The 19757-nt window shown below is 44.7% G+C and overlaps 1 protein-coding gene across 1 annotated transcript in view; it reads left to right on the top strand.

Moving 5' to 3' along the window:
- The first annotated feature begins 225 nt into the window (after positions 1 to 225).
- Positions 226 to 19757, top strand: part of CLDN19 (claudin 19) — a 138202-nt gene continuing 118670 nt past the window's right edge. The window contains exon 1 of the mRNA XM_069610461.1: positions 226 to 731. Coding sequence (XP_069466562.1) covers positions 509 to 731 — 223 coding nt within the window. The 5' untranslated portion in view covers positions 226 to 508. The remainder of the gene's footprint in view (positions 732 to 19757) is intronic.

Consider the following 19757-nt stretch of genomic DNA (forward strand, 5'->3'; position numbering starts at 1 on the left):
TCGCACAGCTGATGATTCTGGGCCTTGTTTCTCCAAGGTGGGCAGGGGGCACGAGTGGGGGCGTGATGCTGCATACTTAATGTCAAATACCATGAACTTTCTGCTCTCTCCTGTGGGCGTTACCATGGCATTCCAGCATTCTGCAGTCCAGCCCACTGCATTCTGCAGGCCGGGAACGCAGCAAGACATTAGAATGTGGTTTCTGTGCACCGCTTTGTCCCCTGGGTGCCCTACAGGCGCAGCCCAGTGCCAATATGAAACTTGCTCCAATAAACCGTCCGTTTCGACACTGAACGCTGGAGCAACGGTTCACTAGAAGCTACCGGACGGAGCCCTGGCTTGTGGAACTATGAAGTTGGACTGAAAGTGCGCGAACGCGCAGGCTATGGTAGTCTCTCAGCAAAGCGCTAGAGCGGACTTTTGCGACTACCCAGGGGTTGACCTAACGGAAGAACGCTTCTTCGCGAATTGAAAGGAGGAATTTATTTTATTTAAGACTAAAAACACGATGGCTAATTCTGGGTTCCAGCTCCTGGGCTACTTCTTGGCCCTCGGGGGCTGGGTCGGCATCATCTCCACCACCGCCCTGCCCCAGTGGAAGCAGTCCTCGTACGCAGGAGACGCCATCATCACCGCGGTGGGACTGTACGAGGGGCTCTGGATGTCCTGCGCCTCCCAGAGCACCGGGCAGGTGCAGTGCAAGGTCTACGACTCCCTGCTGTCGCTGCACGGTATGTACCAAAAAGAGCACGAGGGGCCCACGCCCGAGCGTGTCAGGGGCCATTACTTTTCAAATGTAATCATCAAAGGTAACGAGCTGGGGTAACTTTTGATTTCGAACTACCCTTTCACTTTTGCCTTACAAACTAGGTTTCCCGTCTTCAAGTGTTTGCTTTTAAGGCACTCGTTCAGAGAAGCAGTAACGGTGGTGCACGTAGAAAAGTAAGAACATCAAGTTTGCCTCGAGTCAGTTTCTTAGCTATTACCATTTACATTGGAGTATGATTGGTGCTAGAAGCTTTATTGTTAGTGGCAGAAAAAGTGATCTCTACTTAAAATATACATTTAACAGGGCTCATTAAGAGTATGGCGGTGCGGGAAAAAATTGCAGGTACTGGAATTACTGCCACTTTTACCGCTCCGCCATACAAAGAGTATGGCCCTGGTGTGGGTGATTTGTGTGATTTACCTCCAGCATCATGCCAGCATCATGCTGGAGGTAAACACCTCCCACTTTCTGCTGAAAATTGGTGGAATTACCCCTGCAGTAATTTCGTCAGTGGTAATTCCGCAAATAAAATGCCCCATAGAGTCCAAAGAACTCTAAAAATAAAAAATGGGGATTAACTGTGCCACCGCACTTGTAATCTTCCGGTAATTCCGCCAGACCAAGTGGCGGTAACGGTAATTCTTTCGTGTGGTATTCTGGAGGATTTACCACCGGAATACCACCCAACTCGAGAATTTCAAAATGCGTCACAAGACATATCCTGCACAAATAGGCGAGAGTGGAGACGGGAGGCTGCCAGGATGTTCGGGAGAGTATTGTCTGCCAGGGGTTAGGCAAGGTAATTGGGTGCACAGGAGGGAGCCCTATACTTCATTTAAAAAGTTGGGTTAAAAAAGAGGGGAAGTAAAGGTGATGGTGGCTATAGATGAGCCACTGTGAGTGCAAAAACCAATGTACTTTTTTTCGATTTCTTTTTAAAAATATATATTTATGCATTTTCTGTCACATGCATGTAAGATACATACACACCAGCCTTCAAAAAGCAATGTCAAAATCAAATAGAAGGAAGCTCAAACAAATGGAATGAAATTCAAAAGAAGAGGGCTATCCACATAACTAAATTCAACCAAATACAATCCGATATAACAGCCCTCCCCCCCACAATTACAACATACATAGTATTCAATTGCATAGACTCTTGATTTTACTGCACGTGTGGTGCAATAGACAGAAAATCTATCATTCAGATTCAACTTTTGCCATTCAAGAGATTCAGATAAACCTTTGTTGTATAGCCCTATTTCCTCACATAAACTCTAGCATCATAACGCAAAAATGATAAACTCATGAAAACATGGACGTTTTGGTGCCCCTTCGCTGGGGATTTATCCTGTATGGTGTCGTTTTACTTGATGCATATCTTAAGTTTGTCTTGCTTCATTTTAAGTATACCCTACATATTTACCTTCACAAAAACAGCCCACAATATCCAGATAGCAGCAGCAACCTGCACTAGCCGCATTGATGTATGACATGTTGTGTTATGTTACTTAAATATATTAAGCGCAACATTCGCCAAATAAATGGCCTCTTGGCGCTATTTAAAGTGCTCTTGTGTAGTGGAGCCAGTGCCATTTTGGCAGCCTCTTGGAAGAGTGCCTTACGCTTAGTGTGTTTAGGAAGGATTATTTTACTTGCTAGCCGACTTGCTTGTAGTTTTTTCCTTCCATCGTCTGGTACCTCTGGGGCTGAGCATCGCCTAGTCACTGCTCGCCAAGAATGTTACAAAACAAAATGGCGGCAGCCATATCTGATCTCTCTGCTCTTTCTCGTTGGTTGTTTGATAGGGACTTCAATGTCTTGCTAGGAATACCCGTTACCGTATTTGTGTAAATGAATGAATGAATGGATAGGTGTTGCTGGGGGGGTGTTGAGGGGGTTATAACCCCAGGTATTTTGGTTGTAGCCCCAGATTGAAGTTCAGGGACTGCAACCAAAAGGCTAGCTAGCCCCGAGTCCTGCCAGTCCCGACATTACTGTAGCCCTAGATCTTTTCCAAACCTAGCAACACCCCTGAATGGAACATGGATTGGAAATAGCGATCTCCTCAAGGTGCTTGATTACAGAAGCAGTAAGTGTGTACAGGATCCATAAGCAGAAAGGTTTGAGCTATTTATGCATGTGAGATGGCTACTGTCATTGCACGAGGTTATTAGGAACATATTCCCGACCGGAAGTCACTGGATTGCATAGCAGCAGCCATCTTGGAGCTGCCACATGTTCAGGTGATCTGTCTTTATCACCTGGGTTCTGGGCGGGGCCCGGGGATGTGCTGTTTTATGCTACTGAGGCATTTCAGAGCCTTCCCATAGGTGCAATTCTGGGTGAAAGAGATTTGTTGAGAGCTGACGTCAGTAAGATGACCATTCAGAAGTATTTCTTGCTCTAGTGTTTTGGATCACTTTGAGGTGGAAGTCTTCCTATTATGTCACGTAGTTAGAGTGAGATGCACGTTAAAGTGGGGCTTGGAGGGTTTGTCACACGACTACTGGTCAGTTATCAGGATAGGGGGGAATGAAAAGTAGGATGCCTTGGAGTAGGCGAAGGTCATGGTGAACCACACAGTCATTTTTGAGTCAAGGATGATTCCTAGTCGACTGACCTGATGCTGGGAATGACTGGCAGACCGAGGGCCACCGGTGGGGTCGGTAAGAATGCGGGATTATGCCTTTAGCACTGATGAACAGCAGTTCAATTTTGCTTCCGTTGAGGTTTCAGACAACGTCTTGCCATCCATGATTGATCAACAGACAGGCAGGTGTTTTGGACTTGATTTCTTTGCTGTGGATGGGACTTGGAGTTAAGTGTCATCAGCCGTGAGCGGTAACGCATGATTTGGACACATGCTCTTCAGTAGCGGTGGATGGAGGTGTTCACTAGGACTGGCAACCGCGGTAACCCTGGTGGGACACCACACAAGACCTGACAGATGATGAGGTGGCGTCCAGTCTGGGCCATGAAGGTAAGTATGAAAGGAAGGGCACACGTTAGGTGTGAGAGGCTCCTGAGCCTCCTGTTACTTCCTAAAGATGATAGCGCAGGCTCTCATGGTCATCGGCTCTCAATGGCAAATTGAGGCATAGAAAGGCAGGGGGCAACGTCCCACATTCAGCGGAGGGCTGCTTTTGTGCCATACCCCGGTGAAATCCAATAAATTATTGATTAGCTGTATATTTTTTGAGTTGATACATTAAGTATAAGTAGGCCAGCAAAATGCTTGAAACAGTAATCCAAGAATATTGCATCCACACTGTGCAGAAATACTGTGAAATGGAATGTTCACACACAAGTTGCTCTGTGTCAAAAAGTTTTCAATTCAAGACATAAGTAAGTCCCATAAATGCTCATGAACAATTCTCACATGCGAGCAATAGATCCTGCTCAGGTTGAGTCCTGAATTACAATACCAAGATTTGCCAATGCGGTTAGGTTTGGTTTTGTATTTATTATGAAATCGTCTGGATGGATTGACAACTGTTTTGTGTAGGGTTTGTACAATACTTGGTGAGAGAAGAAAAGACTGGACACCGGCTGTGAGTTCAGGCTCGGACTGGCCTATAGGGCAATAGGCCCATGGCCAAACCAAAAATGCAAAAGGCGTGTGTGGGCCAGCTTTTTGTAATCAAAGTGGGCCACTTTCTTGGCCAATGCGGGCCAGTTTGATGAGTTACATCACTATGATATGATATGATATGGCATTTGTAATGCACCTATACACAAGTGTTTCAAGGCGCGATGAGGCACGGGAGGGGGAACAAAGGGAGGACGGACAAGCGATCCTAATAGGCCAGGTGGCATTCAGATCGCGCAAGTGTGTGGGAATGGGGAAGGAGCAGTGCAGTACATGGTACAGGATAATAATTAGTAACGGCCAGCCAGTGGCAAGTGCATGGATATGCGGACAACAGGTGTTGAGGGCTGGTAGGGGGACTGTAGGGATACAGAAACAGTCCCCAAGTGCGGGTGTTGCCTGGTGGGCAGTGCAGGTGTGTGATGCTGGCGGGGAGGACATGGCCAGAGATCGGGGGTGTCCAGGTAGCCAGTGCAGTTCAGGTTACAGCCAGGAGGTCAGCAGACGAGAGAAGGAGAAAAAGCAGAAGCAAAGAGAAAGATTTTGAGGTGCTTCCAGAACCGGAGATGGTTCTCCTCAAGTTTAAGGGAGGCAGGGAGGCTGTTCCAGAGGGAGGCACCAGCCGAAGAAAGAGATCTACCACCAACTCGTTGCTTGGAGAGCGACTGCCCCTGAGGGAGTTGGAGGCGGAAGAGTGAAGAGCTCGAGAAGGAAGATATTTAGGAAGAGAGAGTTGAAGGTATGGAGGCCCCAGACCTCAAAAGGCCTTGTGGACGATGCAGAGGGTTTTGAACTTAATCCTTGCAGCCACTGGGAGCCAGTGCAGAGATTTCAGTCCTGGAGAGTTACGATCCCTGTGCTTGAGGCCAAGGACAAGTCTCGCAGTCCTGTTCTGAATAAGTTGCAGAGGGCGGAGAGTTGTAGTAGGCTGATTAAGAAAGAGGCTGCTGCAATAGTCCAGCCTAGAAAGAACCAGAGCTCTGGAGACAGTGAGCTTCTGGGGGAAGGAGAGGAAAGGAAGAATACCTCTGAGGAGGTGCAGCTGGTAGTGTGACTTTTTAGAGACGTCAGAGATGTGAGGAGAGAAGGAGAGTGTGGAGTCGAAGATGACCCCAAGGTTTTTATGCATCTTGTAGTTTTGACCAGAGTTGCTGAATAAATATTCTTTAAAAAAACTCCCCCTTCGGTACTATTCAAAAAGTGTCACAAAAGGAATTAATAGCCATTTGCATGGGGGGGAGCACTTTTTCATTGGTGTCCGAGACAATTTAATGGCCCAGTCCGACCGTGTATGAGTTTGATATTTGTTTGGTGTTATGCGTTAGTTGAAAGGTGAAGTTGTATTTCCCGGCATAAGAATATATGTAATGTATCTTTGGGGTTAATATAAAGCTGTGATTGTGAGTTAATTACAAATCACAATATCATTGACAGTTTGTAACACATAATGAGGGCGAAGAGTGTCACCTCTCTAAAGAATATGCCATGAAACCACTTCACTTGACATACACTGGTACGCTGGTGTGAGCCAGGCACGAGCAGCCATTTTATTATCACATATACATCTATAGTATAGTCTAATAGCTGAAGGAAAATGGCAATTACTCTACGAGATGCACCATCAAGCCCCTCCAAATGTTTTGTTTGCACCTAATTAAAAGCCAGTTATGTAGTGTTTTGCTTCATTACAGACCCCCAAGCGGTGACCCCATACAGAAGAGGAATGAGGTCAATTCACCATAATATCCGGAGCATTGGAAGTGACATCACACGTCAGATGCAATACAGGAAGTGCTGCGATATGGCCATGGACCCCAATGAAATTGCATGACCTTCGACACTGACACGTCACAGGGGGCGTCCTCGTTGATGCAAAAAAAAAGACCATAACTGAAGTGTGAAACACGTGCCCACTTGCTTCTGTTTACAAAAAGAATACTTCATTGTTCTTCTCCATTCATACGCTAGACCTTTGTCGACCAAATTGACACTAGAGTGCACGGACCCTCATTTGACCCTCATGAACTGGCCAATAAACACATTTATTGAGTAAGCACAATCTTTCTTGTTGCTTACCTGCAAATGTAGTCTGGGGAGGGTGCAGAAAATGTGCTGAAAGAGACAACTGCCCCCCCGCCTCCTGAAAAAACTCTGCCTGGACCACATGGCCACCTCAAACCATCTGTAAGAAATTCAACTACACTTCGAAAGTATCTCCACCCTTCAGCCACCCTAAGTGGCTTTCTTCTCCAGCCAAGGCCCTACATCTATCTTGTCTCCATTCTTGACAATCTTAGGTTGACAGAAGACACTGATGGTCTTAGCCCCTGATCCTCTGTGTCGTCTCAGCTGCTTTTGACACTTTAGACCGCCATGTTCTCCTAGGATGTACACAGCATCTAGCAGGCTTTCACAGACTTGTACCAAATTGGATATCACCCTTCCTCACAAGCAGGTCACAAAAAGTAAAATGGTCACCTTTCTTCTCCCTATCTGTCTCCATCACCTGTGGTGTTTCTTCAAGGGTCTCCCATGCCCCCACTTCTCTCTAATCTTCAGTTAGCAGACATGATGCATTTCTTTGGTTCTTATTCAAACATGTATGCTGACAGCACTCCGATTTTGCTCCGGCTGGACAAGAACCACAAAGCCCCCCCTCCCTCCCCATCATGCCTTCACTTCAACATGGTAGAGTTGATCAGTGGAGTCCCCCATCTCTGGCACAATCCTCTCTGGCTAGACACATCTATTAGCAATGCCAGAATCGAGAGGCGTTGCTGGGGGGGCCTAAGGTGGTTATAGCCCCAGGTCTTTTGGTTCTAGCCCCGGATAGAATCTCAGGAGCTACAGCCAAAAGGCTAGCTAGCCCCCAGTCCCAACAGTTCCGACAATACCGTAGCTCCGGGTCTTTTCCAGACCTAGCAACACCGCTGCCAGAATAACTTTGAACCAGAACCTCTCCTTGATTGCCCAAGTGAGCTCAGTCCTCGGCTACTGCCTCTATCACCTCAAACCGCTTTAAGAAATCTTTCCCTTCTTTCCTTTTCAGGCAATAGCTGGGACTCGAATTCCAACAACATTAATGCCTCCAGTGCATTCAAAGTTAGATGAGCGGATTGCAAATATGGATTGACGGGAGAGATCATAGATCATCAGGCACATCTGCCCTCCACTGCCCGCTCGCTGCCAAGAGAATTTAATTCAGATCAACTTTCATCATAGATTGTCTTCCCTGGACCCAAGCCAGGCTAAGTTACAAATGCAATCATCATATTCCCTCTCGCATGGGGTTTTGTAAGTTCAACACCAAGTGCATATCCTAAAAAAGCAGAAATTCATAAAAGGTTCAGTTCCTCCTTGTTTCTTGGCAACATGCTTTAGAACACCCTCCCATAGTTAAACGAAAAGAGGCTGCCCTGGAGCGGGAAGGACTGGAGGGCTGGAGAAACTATAACAAAGGGGTTGTCCTCCCCTCTATGAATCTGAAAGGTGTACGGGAAGAATTCAGTGTACACTGGTTGTTTAGACCCTAATGGGAACACATGTCATTCTGGGCAACCATTAAGAAAAGCAACATGCTTGCTGGTGCTAAACACATGACTCAAAAAAGTATAAGTAAAACGAATTTTTCATTTTTCATTTAGCTTTCTATAATTAGCTTTTTTTAAATTTTTAGTGCAGAAAATTCCAGTAGTTTCTTTTCATAACTGTACATGATGTCCATTCATGTAATAACATACATAGTTTAAAGTTCACTGCATAAAAAATAAACTGTACTTGGTGACAAGAGAAGTGGGTTCATCATTTTTGCATATGACCAACATCTTGAAAATCAAAGTATCACATGCCATTGGGAATAGAGAACACACTGTGAGAATGTAAGATGAGGAGACGGTTGAATCTGTTTCTCCTGTGCCCGGCTAAAGTCTGACCTTATATTCGGTCATATTAGAACACCCTCCCAGACTCTTTGAACCAGCCACAGCCTGCTTTTGTTGTGCCTTTTCTTTACTTTTTTTCTTGCGAGTTATGCTGGGTGAAAAGGGGTTACACTCCACTAACATCCTGAGTCCTATGCTCTGACATCATGCAACTCTCTTGGTCGGCCTGCATGTCTGGACTCCATTGACCAATTCTTCACCTCGACAGTGACAGCGGACCAAACCAAATACAGGAGAGAAACTGACAGAACATGACAGCTGTGAGAGGAGAGACAGCTGAGTCTCTGATGGGGGAACTGGTGACTAGAACCTGGAGGGTTCAGTTAAATCTGGTAAGGGATGGTACATTATATACCATGACTGAGGGCTTTTATTTAGTATAACTCCTGTGGGTCCTTCCCTTAGGTGGGGAGGATGCCCTCACACAAAATAGTTAATGGGCAAGTATAGACGGTCTTCTAAAATGGACAAAGCTTGGACTTAGCTGCGGTATAGCCTCTGAAAAAGTTCTGGAACCAGGCAACTGGGAGTCTGACTGAACAGACTGACCGAGGAAGTTACAGTGGATGGTATGAATAGGTCTGTTTTGGTTGGCACTGGAGGCAGAAGCCTCAGAAGCCAAATATTGGGTACATATTAGAAAACTTCTTGGAAGATGTAGCTTTTATCAGCCCCCCCAAGCATCCCATCATGTATCTAATTTTTCTGAGGGTGTGGATGAGAGCAGAGCCCCTCAAAATCACCTCATATCTTCCATTTTAGCCTGGGTCGGGGTTTTAGCAGACCCCCAAACAATTCCTTTTAGGGAATGTTTTATTTTTAATGTTTGTGAGTAGTCTAGGTGCACAGACACTGTTCACGTTTCTAATGCACTTACTCAAAGTCACAAATGATTTGTCACATGTAATTGACTGTCAAAGAATACATCAGTAATAACAACAAGTTTATTGTTAAATCATAAGTAAATCTAATAAGCCTGAGCCGACATATGTTTCGAGAACTGCTTCTCTTCTTCAGGGCTCTCAGTAGTTACATAATATTACCATACATAAGCAATCATAACAAGGTTTCTTGCCAGTGATGTCAGTGTCATGAACAAATTCTACACGATTAATCTTATTGGAATCTGCCAATCAGCTACATCAAGTGTGAGAAGGTACCACGTTAAGGCATCAAAAGTTGTGATTCCCAAGTTTGATATTCAGGATAATAATCCATGAAGTGTTGGTGGTCATTTGTATATCTATAATCATGATCTTGATTCCATAACGCACTGTTAAGTGTTTGAGGAAAAATATCCCATTACAACAATGAAGGTAACCGTTCTGCCAATCAACCGCCTGATAATGTTGAGCTAATGTTGTGCCACTGAAACCCCCTGCCATTATGTATTCAGGTATGGAGTGCATCAGACAAGTCTGGAATAATGAGGGACCATCTGCTTTCTTTTCAGGTGTAATGTTGAATAAAGTGTGCACCAACAATGCTTCACTGTTTAGTTCAACACTTGACATATTATCAGGCAAGTAGATTGTACATGATGATTGTGAATGGAAAGTCACCACTGCCCAATAGAGCTATAATACACTGGGGAACCTAAAGAAGCTGACTTCTCAGCAGTGAAATGGCCAGGTTAATGGGCACGAACGAATAAGGGTCATACGTCATCTGTTATGTTATGTGTTATGTCATTGTGCATTTGTATAGCACCTTATATACCACTGGTATGATTTCAAAGTGCTGTGGATTGAACGCCCTTGGGGACCGCAGTCCATGTCAGTGGAGAGAGTAAGGTAGCAAATAGTGCTTGGGTGCACTCAGCATGTGTGCAGTCAGTGCGGGTTACGTGGTGTGTAGCTGCATTCTAATGGTAGGCATGGTGATGTGGTTGTGTGAGATCAGTATAATGTTGCAGCAAGGCCGTTGGCCTTGGAGTCTGCATTCTGGCAGTTGTGGAGCTTGTGTATGAGATTATGTGTGCAGGTAGGCCGATTATTTTCATGGGGTATAGCTGCATTGTAAAGACTGTTAACGTGTTCATGGTGGTGTGTAGGTATCTGTGCAGCAGCTAGACTGAAATTGATCGAGGGGTATAGCTGCATTCTATTGGTTGTTGGTATAGAGGAGAGAGTGAGCATATCGGTACGTGTGAGTGTCTGTGCAGATTGGTGGGAGACTCCTATTTCTGAATACCTTCCAGTGTCTGCTGAGTTGACTGTATCTATTGTATATGTTCGGAGCATTGGTTCGCCGAGAGAAAATCTCCGTCTAGTGTGGAGTTTGTTCTGATTACCAGGCTTGAGGTTGTCCTTCCCTGCTTGGCAGTGTCATCAGTGCTGATTTGCCCGAATTCCTAATCTTTATTGGGTTAATCAACTTGCAGGTCTATGGTCGTCCCTGTGTCTTGTTGAGACTGCCATTCTTTATTGGATGATACCTTCTCTTTGTGCAGTCACCTCCAGTTCTAGTCTGTCGGACTTACGAGTACTAACAAGATTTAATGACCGGTGTTCAGTGGACCCAAGGGCCAGCACCAGCGGCTCTGGTCATCCCTGTGTCTCGTTAAGTCTGCAGTTGCTTATAGCATGACACCTTCTCAGTGTGCATTTACTTCAGTTCCGTTCCATCGGACATACAAGCAAACGTAGGTATGAAGACAGGTACTCTGTGAACCCAAAGGTCCAGCAACAGATCAGGCCATGAAGTTAGTGGTGTGTCTGACTCGCATTGTTACATGCAGCAGGAGTTAGGCAGTAGCACCTCGATGTCACTTGCAGGAGCTTGCCGTGCCAGATTCATTGCCTTATTCAGAGCGTATTCCCTTGAGGTGGAACAGAGTCAGTCCATTTTTGAAGGTCCCGGGTAATTGTTTATAGCGAGTGGATGAGTATTCCTTTCATAGTTTATGCTTTGAATTCTGGAATTATACTGCGTTATTGTGCCTTGCCAGAGCTAAGAGTGCAAAAGAGCTCATCTGATTGCAGAGCGTAGTGCACATCCGCAAGAGACAAGAGATGAAATCCAACCAAAGCATAGTTGATATGCGCACCATGTGAAGGAGTTCATGGGATCAATTCCCAGGCAGATCAGGGTAACATGACTTGTTCAGAGACTACTTTGAATACCAGGAGGATGACAAGATCTGGCCCAGTCGTAATGTTTGAATATAAGTGCTATTAGGCTATGGGTTTGTAGTTATGCGCATTTATTCACAGATAAGTAAGATTAGCTGAGGATGACATCTCCTGGACTGATAACGTAAAGCATACTTAGAGGAAGATAGTGATTAAGCTCAGGCATGCCAACGAACATAAGTGCTATTAGGACTCGGGTAAGGAGTCAAGAGTATTAGTTTCCAGATAGGTAGATGGAGATAAACATCTCCTGGCCTTAGAGCGTGGTGCATGTCTGGTCGAGGGCAATGAGCGAGCCCAGTCATAGCATAAGAGCATACGTTTAATTATGAGAAATAAACGGTCCAAGCTGCCAGGAGAAGTGTTAGTAAGTCAGTCAAATGTTGTCAATACTCTATTTAAGCCATATGTGGTTAAAGCTGCAGTCAGGAAAGGTGATGTCCACGTGCTATAGTGTGTCAAGTGCCCATGTGAGTTATATTAGGTTTTGATGTTTGGCAGTAAATTATGCAAAAAGGTCATCTGCCATTCTGTTAATGTCGAATCGTTTGCACGGTTAAGTGCTACGAAGATGAAAACCGCAACATGTTTTATCTTTTTTTCGGAGAGTGCAATTTTATTTTTCCAATATTTCTTGTGATGTTTTGCACCAATAAACGTAAGTATGTGTTCAAATTGGGGTCAGAAATGGCGAGGCAGCCTGGGGCAGTTGATTTGATAAGAAAGGACTTGTGTTCCCAGGCAGACTTAGATTTAAGATCACGTGTTACAGACTGTTTTAGTTATGTAGATCAAATAGACCCTTATGCCCTCCACCACTTTATTTTCTCCCCCTTTGGCATTTGCTACTCTGCTGTCGCTCCTAATCCGTTCCTGGCTTTTCATTCGCTCCTTTGACATGTTACCTACCAAGGTGAGAACCGATGGCCCCATGTAGCAATGTGTCCCGCATCTAGGTGCTCCGCAAGCGCATTATAAAGTGTGTGCGACACAGTCTTACTGACGGCGCCGGCTGCGTCCATAGTGGCTGTAAGAGTTGCCCATAGTGGCTGTAGGAGTTGCCCATAGTGTCTGTAAGAGTTGCCCATAGTGGCTGTAAGAGTTCAAGGAAAGTAGACGTGAACTCTTATTTCATCTTCCGTGTTGTATCATTAGTGGTATCTAGGCAAAAAAAGGTGCACCCTATTCAAATACCCTCGTACACTCCTATGCGCCCCAGTGCTAATAAGGTATTTTTGCGTATTTTACTTTGTGAGAAAATGGCCCACTGTGTTTATTAAAATAAATTCTTCCTATTCTGAAGTCCTTTCGAGCACTAAGTAAAACACCCATCTTTAGCCCTTGTGCAATAAATGTGGAAGGTAACAGCATCAAGTGTAAAGGTAACTCCATCATATTCCAACTACAGTCTCGTATTTCCAGTTAATGCCAGATACAACTATAAATGTTAAGTTTAGTCATATAATGTAGCGTTCATCCTCCGTTCCCCTCTGTAGGACGGAAAATCCTTTTCCAAGATGGCCACCATGGAAAGGGAAGGCGGGGTCTTCATACGGAGCCCCTCTTCCCTTTCCATGTCGGCCTGCAAGAGGTGAAGAGAAGGAGCGGATGCAGCGGCAGTACCCCCCTCTGCCAAAAAATAAGGTAAGTAGAAAGCGTGGGGGGGTCAAAAAGAATATGGGACGTAGGGTAGGGGGAAGATGGTGGTGGGGAGAGCCGGCCGTCAGGCGGCTTGGGACACGGGTGTGTAACGGTGGTTCAAGCCCACATTTCTAGCCACCTGATTGGCTGGCTCCCCCCACCGATGAGATCTGCTAGGTAGATGTTAAAAAGTGTAGGGGCCAAAACTCAGTCTTGCTTTAAACCCACCATAGTACTTGATTTGTTTGTGAAATGGCCTTTCAAATCTAACCATATTTTTACTGTGGTGTCTTCGTGTAGTCCCTCAATACACCTCAATAGCTGTGGAGGAAGTCCACTTTTCCATTATATTTAACAGAAGGAAGGTAGGAAGGAAGGGGGGAGGGAGGGAATGAGCGAGGGTAGGGAGGGGGGGTGAGAGGAAGGGAAAGAAGAACGAATACTGTGATCTGATTAACTCTATTAGCTCGTGGCTGAAAAAGCTGACCCAACACTGGCACTTTGCACAGAAAAATGTTATGTTATTGTGACTTGTACCTCACGCCGCTGCCATTTTCATGGTCTCCAAGTGCTTAAGCAGATCTGAAAAGGAAGCGGGTGGTTATGGTTAGTTAGTAGGGTTGAGAGGGAAAAGCGCAAGAGAGCTTTGATGTGCTGTTGGTGGCTTCAGTCCGGAAATAACGTATGATTTGAGTAGCTTGGGATTTGTGTGATGTTTTGTGGGTGGTTGTATGTGATTGTTTCATGTGCATGTTGTGGAGAGTGCATCTAGTTTTGGTGTTTTGTGTCAAAGGTCTGCGTCATGTTACTTCTCTGTTGGGTGGTGGGTATGCAGAGTGTTCGAGAGTTTTTAGCAGGGTTAGTCAGGGGCTGTCTGGGTTGTTTTTGCGATGAGTTAGCCCTTTGGTTCAGTCTTATTACTATTGGGTTTTCGGTCGAGATTTTCTTTGTGAGGTTTAGTCTCATAATATTCTCTTGCATTGTAGTGGCAGGATTTCTCTCTCCGTGTTTTCTTCAGCACATTAAAGAGCAATGTTTTTAACAGTTTTTAACAGTTTCCTAAATTTTAGGGAATCTATGTTGTTCGTATTTCCTTTGGGAGTAAGTTCCAGAGTTTCACCGCTATGCAGGACAATGTTGGTCCCGCAAATGTTTGTTTTGAATATTGTTTCGGTTTGAGGCGAATGTCGTTGCTGGATCTTAGTGTTCATGGTGGTTTGTAGATGGAGATTTATTTCCGGTATGAATTCTGACGCTTTGGCTGTGGATTGCTGTGTGTGTTATGCAGAGAGTTTGAAGAAGATTTGTTTTTTGACTGGTAACCAATGCAGTGTTCTTATCACTGTGTGATGTGTTCTGCTCTAATGAGTCTAAGTAGTAGTCTTTCTGCTATGTTCTATATTAGTTGTAGCTTCCTCATAAGGTATTCTGGCATTTCAAGGTAGATGCTGTTGGCGTAGTCTATTCTTGACAAGAGAAATGACAGAAAGTGTTTTGTGTGTGAAGTAGAAGAAGGGGAGTATATTCTTGATTGTGTGCAGTTGGAAGAAGCATTTCTTAACTACTTCGTTGACTTGTGGTTTTAGTGTTAGTTTGTTGTCCATTAGGATTCCAAGATTTTTTGCCACTTTGGATGTTTCTTGCGGGTTCCCCAGCTCGGTGGGCCATGGAATGTGATGATATTTCAACTTCTCATTCACTGGTTTGGTTCAGTAAATGTTGGGTGTTGTTCTTCGTTGGTGTTGATTTCTTAGATTATTTGAGTGTCATCTACGTAGTTGTTGCAGGTGAGGCCATGCGTTTTAATGAGGTTAATCATGGGGGGGTCATGTAGATGTTGAAGATTAAGGCAGATAGCGATGAGCCCTGTGCTACTCCACATGTTGTTTTCTGAGGTGCCAACTTGAATGGAGCTATCCAAGTTGTTTCTGTTCTTTCTGTCAAGAAGAACTTTAGCAAGATGAGAGCTGTGTTGCTGATGCCAATATTTTCTAGTCTTTTGATGAGAGTATTGTGGTTGACTGTGTCAAAGGCTGCTGAGAGATCAAATAATATTGGAGCTACATTTGCTTTGGAGTCTGCATTGGTCTGTAGATTGTCCCATATAGGTGCAGTTTCCGTTGCTCTCAGGGGTCCGAAACCTACTTCTGCCTGATTTAACAACTGACTGTTTTCTACATATTCCAAGATTTGTTTGTGGATGTAGCTTTCTAGTAGTTTTGCCGGTAATGGGATATTTGAAATTGGTTGGTAGTTGGTTACGTCTTTGTGTTTCCCGATGTATCTTTTAGGAGGGGCAGGAAGTAGGGCGATTTGAAGGCTGGTGGCACTGTTCCTGTTGATCGTGAGTGGTTGAAGAGTTTGAGTAATATTCTGCTGATGTTCTCTGGGTGAGGATGATCTTGTAGATGTCTCGTGGGCAGGGGTCTGCTGGAGAGCCCGCTCTGTTGCTTTTACTCACTAGGTTGGTGAATTCATCTGACGAGATTAGTGGGAGGTGGTTTAGTCTAGTCAGTGGTTCCGGTGTTGGCTGTTTGAGGTGGTCAGTTGTGCTTTTTTGGCTTGCTTTGTAGAATTTTCTGGATGCTAGGGATTTTGTTCTTGAAGTGGTTGGCATGGTCGTTGCATATTTATTGCGTAGGGGTTGGTGCATTGTTGCACATGGATGGGTTTTTTAACTCGTTTACGATGCTGAACAGTTATTTCTGGGTGTTGCTTTATTTTGTGATTCGTTCATTGTAGTATGTCTTTTTTGCTTTGAGTATTTCAGCTTTGAATAGTCTAATATGTCTTTGGTATGTGTTTATTTTGTGTTGGTCCTGGTCATAGTTTTTCCTCCATTCTTGTTCTAGTTTTCTTTTCAGTGCTTTGAGATGGGGTGAAAGGTCTTTCTGGTGCAATGTCATCTAGTCCTTTCGCAATCCATTTTTCGATTGTGTTTGTTCTTTCTTTTATGTTGGACTTTAGGACAGTGATTGATGGTTTTGTGGCTTCCAGTCTCACGATTAGATCCACACTGTTAATGGCTCTCCAGTTTCTTTTCAGAATTGTTTTTTTAGGCAGGTTGCCAGCTAACCTTGCAGGGTGTTGTATCATAAAGGGTATAATGTGGTGGTTTCGCCAGAGGATTTGCATTTGAGGTGCAGTTGTGACCAGGTTATTGTTGTAGAAGATTGTGTCTAGCGTGTGGCCTTCTGTGTGTGTCACTCCTTTCACCGCCTGCCGTAGATGCATTGTCGCTAGTTGGTGGGTTATGGTTTTAGGGGATTTGATGTTCTCTTCTTCGAACCAGAGGTTGAAGTCTTTGAGTATGATCATGCTTAGTGGCCAGGTTGGTGATGGCGTCCATGAAGGTGTCTACGAAGGTCGGGTCGTAGGTCGGTGGCCTGTAGATGAGTGGACACGTTAGATTAGTTTGAGGATCTAATGTTAGGTGTAGGAAGCTTGATTCACAGTTAGGGATGTCTAACAGTGGTGCTGTTTTCATTTTTAGCTGGTCCTTTAGCTATGGCGAGTCTTCCTCCTCTTTTTACTTCTCTGTTGGCCTGCTTGAGTTTGAAGTCGTTAGGTAGGCAGTCGTGGACTATTACCTTGTAGTTCTGAGTTAGCCAGGTTTCTGTGAGGAATAGGAGGTCTATCGGTGAAAGCATCATGAACAAAGACACAGAAAACAGATTCAAAGTCCAAATAAACTTACTTTAACTTAAATTTCAGGATGATAAAGGCCTAACTTGCCCTAAACTAAGGTGGGATTTCCCTACCTAAAGAAACTAAGGGCAGTCTGAGTCAAAGAGTTCAACTTAAAAGTTTGTATACAAAACCTATGCTTGCCCGCACACCTAAAGCTAAACAATGTGCAGGGATGTCAGCAATAAAATAAATAGAGCTCCAAACAATGTTCTGAGCTTCTTCCAGCTTCTGACTTACTTTTCAGCTCCCTTTTTCCAAGTTCAAAACAGTTCCACAAAACCCTGAGGGTTCCCTTCCCCAAGTTTAAGAAAGTTCCACAAAAGTCTGGGGATTACCCTTCCCACGTTCAAGACAGTTCCACAAATTCTCTGGGTTCCTTCCCCAAGTTCAAGAGAGCTCAGTTCCAACAAAAAGGGTCTTGAGGTTCACGTCCTCAAGACAATGCCAAAGTTTATTAAGTCTTAGGTTTCCCATCCACAAGACTTCAGCTTGCCAACTTATACTTAGTCTCATTCTCTCAATGTTCAAAACAACTCCAGTTCAACTTGACACTTCTTCTGGATTGGATTAACAATTCTCAAAGGATTTGGGTCTTCCCCAATCATTTTACCAAGGGGGATTCCTCTGGTTCACCTATACACGTCTGTTACAACACAAGTCTTCCATATGTTAATTGACTTACTCCTTCTGGATATTTACACTCTTGATTCTTCTCTTTACTTGCTTTTCATGCAGGGCACTTGGTCTTGTTTCAGTTGACAGACCACACGGTCCACCCATTACAGGACACGCAACCGTTAACCTTTTCTTTTCTGTGATTCTTTAATGTTGCTCCATATAGGGGTCCCTCGATCTATGCACAGTTAACAGACCACATTGTCCACCCATCACAAGCCACGCAAACGATACCTCTCTTTATCAGCTTTTGCAACAATTGTTCACGTTTTTTCTTGACCGTAAAAAGTACTTCTTATATCAGAATGGTCCCTGCCAACACTTTATCGTGGTTAGCTTGATCACAATTTACTTGGTTATGCTGGGGAACTTTTCTGGCCATTGCCAATACAGGTTTTCATTCAACCTCTAGATCCTTGACCACTTGACTTGTGTCAATACGTCATTCTCTTCTCACACCCTTCTTCAGATTTTATTTGCGTTGCCATCACTTGTATTACTTTGTGGTATTCGCCACTTGCACCACGTTGCTCTTACTTTCATTCAAAACATTCTCATAATTTGCTTAATCTCTTTGCAGCATTCAAAAATGTTTACTCAATCATACTTTAATGTTGCTTCAATTCTATACGGTATTCAATAATGCCTTCAGTTCGTTCGGTATTCAAAAAGATATCTGTTTCGCCCATGAAACTATCTCCACTGCCTTTCGGGCTTATAATCACTTGCTTCAACATTCAAAAGAACTTATGACAGTTTCCACATTCAAGGACTGCTTATTTCTGAATTTCAGAGTGCCCCGGTATGAGTGTTTTCCATCTGCACTCACTGGCTTTGCACTGCAGCTTCCTTTGGCTCTGTTCCTGTTCCTGCTGTGCCTTTCCTGTTTCCGCAGCCTACTCTTCTCTGTCACAGAGTTTGGGGAGAGTGTTGCTCGCTCTCCCTCTTTTCCGAGATGACCAGAGTTCTTTGGCACCCCACAGCTCCTACTTGCACCCGACACGGAGGACTCACAACCTTCTCTGAGCCTGCCTCGGCCCCGGCGCCACGGCTCCTCCTCTGACACGGCTTCCTAGCACTCGCGTGTCCTGCTCCTTTCTCTCTGGCTCACCAGCTTCCAGCTCCAACCGGCTCCACGTACCAGTCTGCTGTGTGACCTGCTGTGCGACTTCCTCCAACTGAAAAGTGTGCATTTTTATATCCATTGTGCTTTCTCAGTGGCCACAGATGGTGATCACTTAGTCTAATTGCCTGACCATAATTAAAGGGACATGCCTGATCTTCACAATACTATGCAGGCATCTTTCTCATCTCAGTACTAGAGTGATGAAATTACAAGTGTTCATCACTCTGAGTTGCCTCTTCCTCACACCAGTGCCATAGTGTGTTAAATGATTGAGATTGTGGGGAAAGGTATTGCAATAGCCCCTAATGGCCGGGGGAGGGTTAGGCTGGTGTCCAATAGGGAAAGGGGATACCATGTCCCGCCCGTGGATATCCTCTGCCCAATCCCCAAGGACCCTCCACCCAGTTATTCCTCTCTCGCTTCTCTACCCCCAGGGTCAGGATCCACAAGTGATGGCCTTTCCCTGGTCCCCTGAAAAGAGAATCCTAGGGGACTGCGTATTTTGGTGGTTATGCTGGTGTTTGGTCATTCTTTCCACCCGATTGCATTTTCGGGTCTGTTGATGCTGTTTCTTCATTGAGTAGTTCAGCCAGGTTTCGTATAGATTGATGTCTTCCTCATGCTCATCTCCCTGCCAACATTGATGGAACCTTTTTTTTGTAATGAATGGGGTGTTGGTGTTGTTTTCTTCTGGTTTGATTCTGTGTGTTTCCCATCTTTCGCATAGGTTTCCAGTTATCCTGCTAATGTTCTTATGGTTCTTGAGGATAGATTGCTGTCAAAGTGGGGGGTAGGTATACAGGTCGGGTATTAGGTAGCGCAATTTTGTTCTGGCAAATTGACGTGTTTCTGTAGACCATGCAGGTGTGTAATCCCTTGGTATGCATCTGTTCCTGGGTGTGGTGTTCTGAGATTGTTCCACTTTGTTTGTTCTATTTTGGTTGTTCCTTGTGCGTCAGTCTTTCGTGGTGAGGGGCGGGGGGACTTTGTGATGAGATCTGGGGAAGGACTATCACGGGTCAGGCTTTTTCTGGAGACAGGGATTCTCCAGGTGTCTGTTTTTTTTCTAGAGGTTGTGTGCTAGCTTTGGCAGTCAGTGGCAGTCAGAATTTAGCCCTCACTCATTAAGGCTAACCCTGGCTATCAGGGATTAACCCTGGCGGTTGGTGACTGACTTTGGCTGTCGAGG

This window comes from Ambystoma mexicanum, chromosome 8 (genome assembly GCF_040938575.1).
Source record: "Ambystoma mexicanum isolate Mex_15411 chromosome 8, UKY_AmexF1_1, whole genome shotgun sequence".
Taxonomy (NCBI): Eukaryota; Metazoa; Chordata; class Amphibia; order Caudata; family Ambystomatidae; genus Ambystoma; species Ambystoma mexicanum.